Source organism: Ostrea edulis, chromosome 6 (genome assembly GCF_947568905.1).
Source record: "Ostrea edulis chromosome 6, xbOstEdul1.1, whole genome shotgun sequence".
Classification (NCBI taxonomy): Eukaryota; Metazoa; Mollusca; class Bivalvia; order Ostreida; family Ostreidae; genus Ostrea; species Ostrea edulis.
The window spans coordinates 664,796-681,211 of NC_079169.1; the positions used below are offsets into that span (position 1 = coordinate 664,796).

The 16,416-nt window shown below is 34.2% G+C and overlaps 1 protein-coding gene across 4 annotated transcripts; it reads left to right on the plus strand.

Moving 5' to 3' along the window:
* Positions 1 to 325: 325 nt before the first annotated feature.
* LOC125645861 (serine incorporator 3-like) lies at positions 326 to 16,050 on the plus strand. Of its 4 annotated transcripts, XM_048871733.2 has the most exons (14): positions 328 to 533; positions 2,987 to 3,151; positions 4,926 to 5,119; positions 5,294 to 5,373; positions 6,432 to 6,569; positions 7,276 to 7,352; positions 8,413 to 8,509; positions 8,975 to 9,061; positions 9,223 to 9,370; positions 9,758 to 9,831; positions 10,015 to 10,035; positions 11,670 to 11,684; positions 13,580 to 13,727; positions 15,155 to 16,050. In XM_048871733.2, exons 1-14 carry the CDS (start codon positions 513 to 515, stop codon positions 15,291 to 15,293), a joined length of 1,404 nt encoding a protein of 467 aa, XP_048727690.2. In that variant the 5' UTR covers positions 328 to 512; the 3' UTR covers positions 15,294 to 16,050. The 4 variants fall into 4 exon arrangements, with proteins under 4 accessions (XP_048727691.2, XP_048727693.2, XP_048727690.2 ...); XM_048871734.2 differs by lacking the exon at positions 11,670 to 11,684 and having other exon boundaries at positions 326 to 533; XM_048871735.2 differs by lacking the exon at positions 10,015 to 10,035.
* The last annotated feature ends 366 nt before the right edge of the window (positions 16,051 to 16,416 follow it).

Sequence of the window (16,416 nt, forward strand, 5' to 3'; positions counted from 1 at the left end):
GATTGATCATCTTCACCGCCTTCATTTCTGGAACAGTTTTTCAAAAGTTTAATTTTTCTGGATTAAATGCAATCTAATTAAAATCAGACTTCTTAGATCCGCGCCGTATACTCTGCATATTATTGTAGCGATCGTAGGATCTAATTTTAATTAGAGTGGACTAAATGTATCAGGTTATATCCATACTCTATTAATACAATCATGACCAATGCTGAGCCACATATGTACTATAGATCTTCGAGATTATCCTTCGGCAGATGATATATTTCATAATCTCTGTTGATGTTGTCGACTAATATATCCGGAATAATTACTTCTTTCCGTATCAATTCTGTATGTTAGAGTTTAAACTGCGCCATTTCGTAAACAAAGCAGGAACCATTTTCTGACTAATCTGTAGTCGGGTTTTGATGTCATATGATCATTAATACCCAAGTTTACTTGTAGGTTACAGACTCTAGAATCCATATATTTTTAAAAGGAACATTGAGGAGATTCAGACGACGTAAAAGATGGGCTGTATTATAGGCTCGGTTTGTATCCAACTATTTAACAAGGCTATATTTATACTACTTGTTTATCTTTAGGCTTAGATTATCAACCAAAATGTCAATTGTCATTTTGTTGTCTTGGAGTGTAAATGTTTTTTTTTATAGTTATATCAAAACACTTATTCGGTGATACGCTACGTGACATTCTGTTGGACATTATTCAAAGTCCAGTGGAAAAGTTTGTGTAAGGGGGGGGGGGGGGGGGGGGGGTAGTAGTGTAATAGTTGGGGTTATACTCGCTTCTCACGGTATCGTGCGTCCCATTGTATTGTGATATTTTTATTTTTGTTGATTAGGCATGTGCAATGCTTCCTTGGCAGCGAGTTAATTTTGGAATAAAAAACATGAAATCATGTTTAGTCGGGCAATATATTTTGAATTAAAGTATATATGGTAGCAGACAGTATATATATATATATATATATATATATATATATATATATATATATATATTGATATTGATATATATATTGTTTTTTCACCAATCAAGGACCCTCGGAGGGGGGGGGGGATGTACAGGTTAAACAAGCAATAAGCAATTAAGAGTTCACACTTTCGCTCTGCACATATCTATAATTATATATGGAATATTGATTGTAGGGAACTTATACTGCCTCTCTAGTGATCTAGCTTTTGTAGTGATGTGGTAGAGTCTCTCTTGATCATGCAAGTTAAGAAATGGTGAGTGTGATCAGCACTTGGCTGGGTGACCGCTACATGTTACAAATTGGTGGCAGCATATAGTGTTACTCTTGTGTTTGGTGGGTCTTCTTCAGGTAGAGTCTCTTTGGAGCTCAGGGACGTCAAATTTATGTAAAAATATCAACCAATCATTGCGAATTTTTTTTTTACATTTGGAACCACTCTAGACTTATTCCCTTCGACGAGCATTTAAAGATTTTGCCAGAGGTTATTTCATTGGTCAATTGAATATGACCTCTGACGTGACCCTCTATGGGATATTGTTAGATGTTATGTATGCGAGTACTCGAGTGGATGTAACATCTAATTTTAATTAGATTGAATATTTTCTTAATTCTTAGTCCATTCCTTCTGACTTATTTTCAAAATATCGTCCAGTTATTTTTGTTGTCTAGACTACGTGATTTGCACCAATGCTAAAAGGTAAATATTTTCATGAAAATTTAAATATGACTTTAGTTTTATTTCTATTGCAAAGTCATATAAGATAAATTGTTTAGGTACAATTTAGATATTTCAAACATTATATATATCATTCTTTATTCAAATTAAGCATTTTCAGTGTCTGAATGTAGACAAATGTAGGAAAACAATATTTTGGTGCTAAAAAATCATTCATTATTGTTCGCTCAGAGCATGAAAATTAAGCAAGGCATCATCAATTTTCCTTGTACTATGCATATCTTTTTATTACAATGGGTCAGATGTAAGAATAAAACCAAGTGTCTTGTAAGATTTTAACAAATATTGAATTATGTTACTTTTTGAGCTCTATAAATCGATTTGATGACGTAGCATGATACAATTGAACTCTCCAATTTCAACTAACATGAAGCAAACAGAAGTTGCACACTGTATTTTTCACGACTTGAAAGAAAAAAAATCGAAATTGTTTTTACTGTGTAGGTTGAGGAAAAGATGTATTTTCTTAACATTACAAATTTGATACAAAATGCTGATGGTTTAAAATATTTTTATAGAAAACATTTAACTAGCTCGATACAGTGAGGCACTGGGCTATACAGACTGGGAATATAGATCGGTTTAGATACAGTAGCTCAGTGGTTAGAGCACTTGACTAGTAATGCAGGGGTACCAGGTTTGATTCCTGGTCCAGCCACAGATTTTCTACCATTGTGGTGGTCTAGATATTTCATCTGTGGGTTGGTTATGAGTAGAAGAGGACCCCTATTGTTTTTCAGGTCCAAGGGTCAATCTACTCTGGACATAGAAATATACTGTCCGCTCAATATCTTGAGAACCCTTTGCTTGACAGACATCAAACTTGGTACACTGGTACAGCATAAGGAGAAGATGACGCCTATTGATTTTTAGGTCACATGGTCAAAGGTCAAGGGTCAAACTGGACATAGGAATATACTGTCCATTCAGTATCTTGAGAACCCTTTGCTTGACCGACATCAAACTTGGTACACTGGTACAGCATAAGGAGAAGATGACCCCTATTGATTTTTAGGTCACATGGTCAATCCACTCTTGACATAAAAAGATATTGTCTGCTCAATATTTTGAATTGATGATACTACTATCAATTAAAATGATGTATGTGTATAATCCTTTCAATTTTGCATCATGGGGGGGCATATGTGTTTTATAAACATCTCTTGTTTAATTGTAGCTTGCCTGTTGCTGTGGCAGAACTGTGTGCAGTCTTTGCTGTGCGACTTGTCCCTCCTGTATGTGTTTTACAAACATCTCTTGTTTATTTGTAGCTTGCCTGTTGTTGTGGCAGTGCTGCGTGCAGTCTTTGCTGTGCGGCTTGTCCCTCATGTAAAAATTCCACAGCGTCTCGAATTGCTTATTCCCTATTGTTAATTATGGGGACCATTGTAGCCAGCATCTTCCTTGTTCCTGGACTTCAAACGGAACTGGAAAAGGTACAGTAATTACAGCTCAGAGATATGTATAAAATAAATATATCACGTCAAATAGACGCAGTGTGTGAAACTTACTTTTCTGTACTATAGGCAGTTGGTATACCACAATTTCAAATTCTATAAATGGGACTGATTCAGTCTTCGCCAGATCTTTTTTTTTAGCGCATGCCATTTGGGCAGGGATATCCACTAAGTCTACCAGCCCGAACAAATATTCACATGCCCAGAATTTTATTTCGTAATTTTATTCTTTTTTGCCTTTCAATGCCAAGGAAATTCATTTTTCTTAGAACATCTATTGTTACTTTTTTTTTCCAATCTGTACACTTTTTATTCCCAATGCAAAAGAGTTTCTTGGAAACTGTGGTAGAATAATATGTTGTTAAGATTTTATGCTTCACTTTGAAAGAATAAAATCAACAAACACTCTAAGTATATTTAATGCTATAGATGATATTTAATTTGATATGTTACATTATTCACAAATGAAAATGAAACATCTGATGAATGAATTGATCATTTGAATCAAAAGCAAAAGTACACTGATATAAAAAAAAAATAAGGAAGTTTAAGCCTTGGAATTTACATGCCCTTTGGGCTTGTAAGTATGCAATTTTCACATGCCCGCTTCCAATTTTACCTGGTCCCGGGCATTGGGCTCCTGCGATTTGTCAGAGACTGCTGATTTACTAAGACCAACAACAAAATATAAAATTCCCTTAATTTTTATTGGATTCATTATTTGTATTTCATTTCTTAACTTAAAATGGATTTATTACTTAATATTTTAATATGATATAATTTACAGCAATGTTTAGTCATTTTAATATTTTCTAAAGTCTAATTTGTATACATAGTGGAGGCAAATAATGATCGAACTACAGAAAGTCTAAAATGTCTAACTGTCTTGAAGACTGCATTAATTCACTCTGTAGGCAAATTTTCTTTAGATTTTGTCCATTGGTCTAACATTAATTTTATACACTGTAGACTGGGCAAATTTTCTTTAGATTTTGTCCATTGGTCGAACATTAATTTCACACACTGTAGATGTCAAAGACAAAATTATGAAGAGAGTTCTGGTTTCCTCATCATGCCATAACATAAACAGTTTGGCTTGCCTGAACTGAAGTTACATGATGTGAGCTACTGCTGTTAGTTTGCATCCATTAGCTTTTGTAAAAAAAAGATTTCCAGAATCTTTGCTTCAGAAACTGCTGAGCCAAATTGAATAAAACGTGGTCAGACTTATGATTCCTCTGATATCGAGTTTATAAAGTACTATATACCATTTCCAAATCTATTTACACTGTCTTAACATTGCGTCAAAATGAAGAGTCAAAATTAAATCAATTTAATCTTAACTCTTGTCTAAAAAATCATGCAGATCTATAGATTTGCTCACACAACTTGATTGTGAGGTCAACTATGGATCTAAGTATCTGGTTTTAATCAGATTGAGTCAGATGGTTCTTAGTTAAAACTTTTTATGTTTAACGAAGTCTTCTTAGAACTAACATTTAATTAGACTACTTTTTGATATTAAAGAAGCTGTTGAAAAAAACACTATCAGAACCATTTTTTGGACCGAAGAATAAATGAATGTCAATCTTCTCTTTGAGTGCTCTTTTATTTCCAGATATATTGGATTGACATATTTTGTGGTGGGATCATTACTCTCGATCGTTACACTTATATCACGGAAATGTTTAATTCAATGTAAACCTTCATCTCCAATATTACTGTGTAAAATGGTACGGTTGTACTGTTATAGATACCAGCGCTGTGCAAGGATTTCAACATACACACGGTACAAGTGTACGAAAAACTCCTGGACTGTAAGGATGTGGTGGGCTACCTCTCGGTGTATCGGATCTGCTTTGCCATGACGGGTTTCTTTTTCCTCTTCTGTTTGATAATGATCAATGTGAAATCATCCAAAGATCCCAGGTCTGGCATCCAAAATGGGTAAGAAATGTCCTGCAAAATAAGATGTACCATACATGTATAGGTGACGCCTGCAGCTATAGATATAAGTAAAATTTGTATATATATTTAACATTTAGATAACTAATTTGTTGTCTCATTCTAGTATTTCAAAATGAAGAATATATTAAATACATTTATGTCATCCATTTTCAGTTTTTGGGCCATCAAGATTCTTGTTTTGATTGCAATCTGTGTTGGAGCCTTCTTCATTCCTAGAGGTGAATTTGGCATCGGTAAGTGAATGTCTTCTCATTAGAACACTTAGAATAATAATGGATAATTTCTGTGTTCAAAGAAAGTTGTACTTCATTTCAATTTTTTTCTTGAAAAAGAGGGGGCATGCATGTATTATTTTGCACCTGTCAGTCTGTAGACCAAGTCTTTTCTACTCAATATCTAATGAACCCTTTGCTTGATAGTTATGAAACTTGGTAAAGTGGTTGCCCCTAGAAAGTAGATTAATCTTACCGATGTTGAGGTCGCAAGGTCAAAGATCAAACTGGACAAAGTAAGATATTTCTGTTCAATATCTTAAGAACAGACATCAGACTTGGTACACTGATTCTATCTATGGAGTGAATGACCCCTATTACTTTTGAGGTCAAAGGTCATGAGTTAAATTACTCTGGACATAGAAAGATATTGTGTGCTCAATATCGTGAGAACTTTTTGCTTGACAGACATCAAACTTGGTACACTTAGATGCAGACGACTTCTACTGATTAACAACACCAGATCAAAGTAAGGACATCAGAAAATATTTTCCGCTTCATATCTTAATATCTTGTGAACCCTTTGATGGCAGACACCAAACTTGGTACACTGGTACCTGCTAAAATTAGATTACCCTCAATGGTTTCCAAGTCACAAGGTGAAAGGTCATAACTTGGATGACTGGTTATTTAGAAATGTCTGCTCTGTGTATTGAGAGATCAAACTTAGTATTGTGTTTGCCCCTGGTTTGTAGATGACTCTTATTTTTCATTATCATGCAGACATTTTAGATCAATATTTGCCACATAGGTGATGGTGGGCATATATTTTTTGTTTACAGTGAATTACTTCAAAACTACAATAAGAATGTTAAAAACGATATAAGTTCACCATTGTAAAGGAAAATTTTTACCATTGCTCAACTTGTGTACATTTTTCTAAATTCCCATAAAAAACTGCATGTCAGCAAGACAGAAATTTTCAGAATCCCAAGATGAAGTATAATCTCTGGTCACATTGAAATTGTGTGCTTGATTATCAATGATTTTAAATGTACATATATTTATCTGATTTACAGCGTGGATGTATGTTGGCTTAGTGGGAGCCTTTCTCTTCATAATCATCCAACTGATTCTCTTGATTGACTTCGCGCATGGTTGGGCAGAAAGCTGGGTGGAGAAGTACGAGGAGACAGAATCTAAGTGCTACTATTTTGGTAATATGTGAATCAATTCTCCTTTTCTTTATATTTACATTTTCCTTGTTTGCCTTTTTTTACCTTTGATTTCTTTACCAATTGAAATGATAGCAATTTAGCCAATTCTTTATGAAGGTACGTAAATGTGTGTATGAATCTATATAAATATAGTAGGACTATAATTTCAAAAGCTAGGAATATGCTGACAGAAATGGAAGTAAAATGTAAATAAATACTTCATGATACAAATGTACATGAGGGTATGAACAGCAATGCTTGACGACCGCATACTTTTCGTGAAGCGCTAACACACTGACGTGAAGTGTTGCAGGTCATGTCCTCAGGTATTTTCAAAAATGAAATTATTTCTGAAATGTCATGGAAGATTTGAAACTTATGGAGTGTGAAGGACTGTTTCTGTACATGAATATCTTTCAGATCTCATCAAGACATCCAGTCTACAAATATATGTGCATTAATTAGATGAATTCTACTGATAAATATGCATTAATTAGATGAATTCTACTGATAAATATGCATTAATTAGATGAATTCTACTGATAAATGTGCATTAATTAGATGAATTATTCTGACAAATATACATTAATTAGATGAATTCTACTGATAAATATGCATTAATTACATGAATTCTACTGATGAATATGCATTAATTAGATGAATTCTACGGCTGCATTCATTAGATGAAAGTCATGCTATTTTTCAGGCTTGCTGTTCTTCACTTTTGTGTTCTACGTCCTGGCCATTGTTGCTGTTGTTTTATTCTACGTTTACTACGGCAGTGTAAGTATGTTAGTGTACTGTGTGGGTTGGTGGTGGTGTACCTTTGGGATTCTATGGATGTACTGTGTGGGTCGGGGTGGTGTACCTTTGGGATTCTATGTCCTTCGCAGTTACTGTACAGGGACACATATAGGTATAATTATGTACTATGTGGAACTATTATTGAAGGTTGGATGTTGATTAATGAAGCAGAGGAACTCACACTTACATGTGTTTCTATAACTATAGCAAAGAACAAGTGTAATACTTGGGTAAAATATTATTAATTAACGATATTTTAAATTTTGCTGCTAGTGATGATTGCTGCATGTGTCTAACTTTCGTTTTCATTTATGAAACTTGGATTTATAAGTTGCTGTATATTATAGGGTTATTGAACTTATATTGGTGAATATTGGCACGAGTTGGCTGTGAAAATGCACAAGCTTGCGAGTGCATTTTGACAGCCAACGAGTGCCAATATTCACCTATATAAGTTCAATAACCCTTTTATTATATAGCTAAAGTATTTAGTTGTTAAATTATATCCCTTTTCCTCAAACTACTCCAAAATAGACGAGAATTCATCAATATTGGCAGTGTGCAATAACAGCATGCACTTCTTAACTGTTCAATATTTAACCTGTCATTAATTCATGAAGCAAACTGATTTTGTAAATGGGGACATCATAATTTATGTACAGTGAAACATTTTGCTTAAGTAAATATCAAATACCGGCTCTGTCAGATTCGGAGGACCGTCGTCTGCCATTTTGGCTTGTTTACGTCGTTACGGTAACGTCAATATTGAACGCTCATACTCGGAATGTTTCGGGCGCATACAATTTACGCAATGTAAAGTTAACGTTCAATAAATTCTCAGGATATTGAACGCTAACATTCTCTAGATTTTACGCAGATTTTATATTAGACTATTGATTAGCTATATAATAAAAAGGTTTATCGTTGTATTGAAATGAAAACTATCAATATTCATGTTGGCATTGTATTCTTTTTTTTTTAATACATATATTTCGATGGTGACACACATCAAGATATATTAGATATTTTTTTTTCACAGGCTGAAAGTTGTGGATTACACAAGTTCTTCATAAGTTTTAACTTGATCCTAGCAGTTGCCATATCTGTCATTGCCATTTTACCCAAAATACAAGATGGTAAGATATTTTAAAAAAATCTTCATTCAAGCTAATATCATTGTATTATGAGTGAAATCGAAAATCGGCAGAAAAATTTATGACAGTAATTTAGATAAACAAAAGACGAAACCTCTGCTCTAATTTAATAGAGACTTTATGCAGTAATTCATCTTTTTATGAATTCAAACATTTGGTATGTGATGTGTTTTCAATTATCCTTTTGATGTCATTGATCAGCTTGAAATGTCCGCTCAACATGTGCATGATCAGTGGCGGATCTAGGTTCAGTTTGAACATTTTAACTAAGAACAAGTCATTTTCTGTGTCATCTGGGTCTGCGACCTCCCTTTTTAGTTGGAAACTATCGTGGGTCTTAACCTCCTTTTCAAAAAATTTCTGGATCCGCCCATATGATCTTGTTACTAGGCCTACGTCTATGGTTTTTTTTTTTTTTTATCTGTAACCGGTATGTTTCTCTTCCAGTGAATCCCCGCTCTGGTCTGCTGCAGTCCTCTATTATGACTTTGTACATTATGTACCTCACCTGGTCTGCCATGTCCAACAATCCAGGTAGGGTGCTTACATCCACACCTTTATCTCTAATCATTATATTGTGATGTTAAATCCTTGTTACTTGTATACAGGTACCACAAGATGACAGATCTTTGTATCAATAGATGCACTATGTAAATGAACATATTTGGTTAGTTATTGTTTTTTAACCGTTACAGATAAGACTTGCAACCCCAACCTGGAACACCTGTTTTTGAATGGCAGTAGTGCAGACAATGGAAACGGTGATTTTGTAAAGTCCAACAGCTTTGATTGGCAGAGTCTCCTGGCTCTACTGTTGTGGATTCTGGCTGTGCTCTACTCAAGGTCAGTCAAATCTCCTCAAGGACAATCAGATCTACTCAATGTCAGTCAAATGTTCTCATGGTCAATCAGATCAACTCAAGGTCAGTCAAATCTCCCCAAGGTCAGTCAGATCTACTCAAGGTCAGTCAAATGTTCTCATGGTCACTCAAATCTACTCAAGGTCTGTCAAATCTTCTCAAGGTCAGTCAAATCTACTCAAGGTCAGTCAAATCTCCTCAAGGTCAGTCTAATCTACAAATTCCATTACATATATGTACAGAATTTTGTGTTCATGAAAAAAATGAATGTCTTCAATTATGTAGTAGCACTTAGTCTCCTTTTTATGTCTTCCCTGTGAAATCGGCCTGGCATTTAACATACATTAATCATACCTGTATTCATTTTCAGCATCCGCACCTCTAGCAACAGTCAGGTTGGAAAGTTAACCATGTCAGAGAGAACTGTACTTCAGGCTGATTCAGGTATGCAGAAAATTTATAAAGTGAGATGTGGATGAAATTAAAGTCACTGCCTATCAGATGACCGATAGTCATAAGACTTCACATTTAGAGTAAGGCAGAGTTACTTTGTAAGTTCATACATACTAAATAGAAGAAAAGACTCCCAAAAGAAATATTCTGAATGAGATTTTGTCTAAATTTTAGGTGATGCTCAGCTTATTGATGGTATGAATATAAAGATAAATGTTCATGTTAGAAATTTTATTTATTTTTAACTTTTCTGAATTCAATTTTAAGATATTTGTCATTTGTTGAATTCAAAGAGTCAAATTGAAAGAATCAGTTCATAGAATGCAAACACTGCATGCATTGAGTTCTGTTAAATCGTAGATGAGATATAATGAAATGTGAATTGGATGTTGTTCATGTTCCCTATGCTGTGTATTTCACATTTACACTATTAAGAAAATGCTTTCAGTTGCAAAACACTGCATTCTAACCCTCCCATGTTGTTTTATGAATTGGTGCAATATATGTGCCATGCTTGCATATATTCTGAGACTTGATGAAATATGTGTGCACTTAAATTCTGGTACATAGGCTATAATTCTGAAAAATAAAGGATGCCAAAAATTTAAAGTTCAAAACTATGTAATACATGTAAACTTTCTTTCTTTTTTGAATTTCCTTCTTTTTAAACTGTCTTACTGTTATGCCCTCTGGGCCCAAAATTGGAATAAACTCATCTTATCTTATCTATGTACCTGTCTATCTAGCATGAATTTGAAGTGCATGTATGGAACATCAAAGTGAGTTCAAGCATTTATAAATCATCGATAACTAGGTCAGTCTACTTAACTCTTACTCTTGAGTCTCGAACATTCACTTCCTGGTCAATTTGAAGTTTCATTGCATTTTTGTTAAAAGTTAATTATAAATGAAGCTAGTTCTGCTGTTAACATAAGTGTTTAATCCAAAGTGACACAGGTTCATAACTTATTTTCATGATTTAGTGTATAGTATAAAAACTTTTGAATATCAAAAGTTATATCAATTCTGTTAATTGCGCATCCATGAGAAATGAACAAAAGAAAGCGATATTTTTGGTAACCACAACAAACGTAAAACAAAGTTTCACAGATATTCAGACATTAAACACATTCAGCTTTTACCTGACAGTGTATGGCTAGGTGTAGATATTCAGACATTAAACACATTCAGCTTTTACCTGACCTGGTCTAGCATACTTGTGCTTTGTGTTGATTTTGCATTTTTTTTGGTGATAAACTATATGAATGAAAATTGCTGGTCATGTCGTTTTAAAGTTGTTCATTCCTTGGATCTTTTGGAAGAGTGTTTGTTAGTTATATCTGATATTAAATTTTATTTATATTTCTTGAAATTGAATATTTCATTTCAATTTTCCATGGTACCTTTGCATCAATAATTCGCAAAATTGTTCTTGCATTGCAAAAAAAATGATATGCTTCTTGAGGGGCTTGAACTCATAATTTATATTCAATAGACTAAAATTCCTATGCTCAACCCCTGCATCACATTCAGACAAAATGCATGCAAACGTAATAAAGTTGGTAGAAAATTGGGGATGTATATAAGTTGGAAGTTATGATTGGAACCGATTAATTCCTGGATGAGAGTTATGGAACATTCTTCAGAGGGATGGACATTTTTCCCCCATGTGTATAGTTATAAATACTTGATATAATATATATTATATTGAGTTACTCCCCCACACGTACTGTTAGGTGAGGAAAAACCCCCAGCGTAAATAAGCACTCTTACAGTAGATTAGTAATTTATAAAAAATACTATATGTGTCACTATCTTGATTGTGCTAGGTGACAGTTACAGGGGTAAGTATGTGTGTTATAAACCTACTATCCTCATAACTGGAGTAATTTCTCACACAGATTTAATACAAGTACATTTACCGTGTACGTCTTCTTATTCTATGTGTTATTGTTTAATCAATAAAATATCATATGGGTAGAGTAGTTTTAGTTCTTTTAAAAAGCTACATCTTCTTTCAGAATGATCTATACATGTATAAGTGTCATCTTCTTTTAAATTCTTTGTTATTATATACCCATCAATAATCCGTGTTTTGAGACTGTAAAATTCATAGAGTGCGATCCGACTGAATCCATTTCATGTTTTTGAAACTGATGAGGTCGCAATGCATCAATGCAATGTTTTTTATGTGGAAAATATCAACCACGTCACAAACAAAATGGCGTACACAAAAAATAATTTCACTGTATGTTTATGTTTTTGATAATTTGGAATTACATTTCATAAAATGTGGATTTAAAAAATACACAAAGAGGTATATGATAAATTAATCATTACTACAGTAAATTGATCGAAAGAGTTGGATCACATCTCGTTGACAGGCGCGGATCAGCAGATCGAACTTGATGCTTCACGATTCGCACCTGTCAACTTGACGTGATCTAAGACTTCCGGATCAAGTTATGGTAGTAATACATGTATTTCTTATTATGAGTCTGTCATAAATGTTTACACACATACATGTAGTTGCAACACTCCATCAGGAGAGAGAGACAGAGAGAGAGAGAGAGAGTAATGAGGATATTTATGTTCATGAATTTGTAATTTTTAAAGGTAAGGTTGGACAAACAATGAATAACACAATATATCACAGGAAACGGTTTTAGCTTGTAAATACTTAAGTGCAGAAGGAAGTAACTTTCATAAAATTCAATTCGAATCTGTGTTTGAATATTATGTGATGCTTCTTTGAAATGTCATTCCCAAAAGTAAATGGAAAATGAAAATTTAATTCAGTTTTAGAAGTGGAGATATATTCAATCTACAATGGAAAATAAAAATGTCTGTTGAAATCTTCATTCTTATAACATGTGGTTCAAACGTACTTACATGTGTATATGTAGGTTTTTAAAGATTTAACGAGATAATTAAAGACTGCATATACTGTATATAGGTTGGATTTTAAAGGTTACGTGAGATGATTAAAGGCTGCATATAATGTTATTATATGTTTGAAGGGTTTAACTCTATATCCGCTAGAATAACATTCTTTTCCCCTGATGCCGCCATTGGATGTTCTGCAAATTCGTTTCACTGTTGTCACCATCTGAAACTTCTTAGAATTTCATGCAAATGGATAGGGGTGGGTGGGTGTTACATATTTAGAAATATCTGGGTTTAAATGATTAGTCCTTCAAATGGTGGCATTAAAGGGATAAGAGTTTTGGCACTGGTGAGGATGATATGCATGTACAGGATTTTGTTGGACTCCTTTGATGTAAAGCTGAGTGTGTTTTTTGTTTTATACTGTGCTTTCTGCTATGTGTATTAACATTTGAAATAATTTTGATGGGCCTGTGGCCTTCACTGTTCACAAACTCCTTTTGTGAATACATGACTATGTAGTCAGTTGTAGCTGTTCCACCTGATACAGATTCTAGTTCACGAAAACCGTTAAATTCTTTTCTAATTAAAAACTTTCATACATATATACATGTAACAATAGGGTAGATAATGATTAAGAGTAGTAATGATTAAGAGCAGTAATGATAAAGAACAGTAATGATAAAGAGGAGTATGTAAATTCAAGTTGTTTCTGTAACCTGTCCTCCTTCTAATGAATTAACTATTATCTACACCACCTGCATGTCTTTAAAATTCTAAAATTTCACTTGACTATTTAATTTAAAGAGGATATTCATCGTTGAGGAATTTGTACTCATGCACTTGTTTACAGGTGCGTCTGATTCTGGTGATGAGGAGAAAGGGAAACAACACGTGTGGGACAATGAGGAGGAGATGGTGGCCTACAGCTACTCATTCTTTCACTTCATGCTGGCACTGGGTTCTCTGTACGTGATGATGACTCTCACAAACTGGTACAGGTAAGGTCAAAATTGTAATCCAGTATAACCTCATCATGTGATACAGGTAATGTCAAAATTGTAACCCAGTATAACCTCAAGTGGTACAGGTAAGGTCAAAATTGTTACCCAGTATAACCTCATCAAGTGGCACAAGCAAGGTCAAAATTATAACCCAGTATGAACTGTTAGGTCAAAATTGTAACCCAGTATGACCTGTTAAGGTATAAAAATTGTTGCCTGTTTGGGTTCATCAATTGATAAATTTTTATACCCCCCCGCAACAAGTTGCGGGGGGGGTATACTGGAATCGGGTTGTCCGTCTGTCCGTCCGTCTGTAGACACAATGGTTTCCGGGCTCTAAAGCATTATCCTTTCCACCTACAGTCACCATATCATACATACCCATGGGATGAAGATCTTCCCTATCGATTTTGGGGTCAAAAGGTCAAAGGTCAAGTGCACTGGACATTGAAGTAGCAATATGGTTTCCGGGCTCTAAAGCGTTATCCTTTCCACCTACAATCACCATATCATACATATGGACTACCCATGGGATGAAGATGTTCCCTATCGATTTTGGGGTCAAAAGGTCAAAGGTCACGTGCACTGGACATCGAAGTAGCAATATGGTTTCCATTTAAATTCTTTAATGGCTTTTTTCATCGCATTGAGATGCTGTGTTCCTAGATACCTTTTGGATCATAATACTGAAGTTTTACCTATTACCAACACCCTTTGGGAGATTGGGGTAAGCGGGGGGTATTCTTAGTGAGCATTGCTCACAGTACCTCTTGTTGGTCAAAATTTATCTTGTTATATGGGTTCACAACTAGAATAGGTAAGGTAAAAAAAATTTTGGAGTTTGACCCACTTAACCAAAACTGTAATCTTGTTCATAAATTCGAATAGAGAGTGATAGGGCTCTCATTTTTTTTTTATGCACATTCTTCTTATGACCTTTCATTTTAAACATGTTTGACCTTGTGACCTTGGAGTTTGACCTACTTAAAAGAAGCTATATTCTTGTTTCTTTGTTGCCAAAATGATTCAGAAACACATCTTGCTTCTGCATGAACTTTATTTGTTTGTGAATTTGTGAAGTTGCCACAGAATTAAGGTTCTCCTGAATAATTTTGTGTAACTATACATTTATGTAGACTAAATGATAAACCAACAGAACATGAATGGAAATTAATTATCTTGCTATGAAGTCGAGGGCAAGACTGCGAAAATAAAGTTCTTGATTGTTAAATACAATATCATGTATAAACATGTGTTGTTAACTGAAATAATTATTGACAGTAAAACAGTGAGCAGACTGAGTTTGGTTGTCTTCGTTTCGAATTCAAGTAGCAGGTTTAGTCATGGAATAAGTATAGTCTGGATGATGTGTTGTTTGATGGAAATACACTGCATGTCATTTCACCTTTATTCTTTCTTTGCAGTCCAAGTTCAGATTTCAAGACTCTGAATGCCAACATGCCCTCAGTCTGGGTGAAGATTGTGTCCTCATGGGTATGTGGTGCCCTCTATATCTGGACCCTGGTTGCTCCAATGGTAATGCGGAATCGAGAGTTCAGTTAAACTGACAATAGAGTTATCGGAGATTTATCCAGAACACTTCATTCATCACCAGAGTATAAACACAATGGTGTTTTCTTTTAGTTATGTTGTGTATTGCACATTTTGTTTTGTTTCAACATGAAATTTAATTAACCTTTTTTTTGTTAAAGGAATGTAAACAGAAAAGTACATGTATTTTCATGAATGTCTTATTGACTAAGTGTTTAATATTAAATGAATGTGAAATAGTTTTTATTGATACATGTTCATTTACATCAAATCTTAAGATTTCTGTCTTTCATGATCATAAATAATGGTATATACCGGTACGATATTCACTGTACTTCAGTATGATTTTCCATCTGAATTAGAGGATTACAGTGCAACATTATGCTGAGCTAGACTTAGATTGGAAGCTCGCACGACCGACATATTTATACTTATTTGTTAAAACTTTCAAATTCCTTTTCAAAGAATATCGTCCAACTACAGCTCTATTTGGATCCTCATTTCTTTGTTTGATGATGAACAATACAATATCCGATATTAATGTTCAAAATTATAGATTTTTTATACATCACTGAAGACATTGAATGTTTTGATGCTTAATTGTAAGACTTGAATTCGTGGATGATTTTCTTAATCAAGACATTTAGATTTTGTTTCTGAATTATTATCAAAATGTATGGTGTTAAATAAATGTTGTAATTGCTTCTGTTCATTAAACTGTGATATTTCATTTTGTAAAATTACATTAAACTTGATGTCTATAATCTCATCTGTTCTTTCCTTCCTGTTTTGAAAGAGAGAAAATTAGTCCATTGGCTTCATTCTTTTAGTAGTTATACATCGGGCTCTTTTATTGAGGCGTGAAGTAAGCCAAGCCTGCATTGGCCATGTGTTCATACAAGGATGTGATAATTTCACAAATTGTAATCTTAGCTCACCAGAGTCAAAGGCTGATCATGGACAAGTGAAGATTTTCAGCAGAGAAGGGTGGCTGTTGGACACTCTTCTTCTTCAGCAGCAGCTTTCCAGAAATAAAATCCACTTTGACTATGACAGTATCAGTGGTGGATTAAGTTTAAGGGTGGGGGTTGACCTTTATGACAGTATCAGTGGTGGACTAAGTGTATGACAGTAT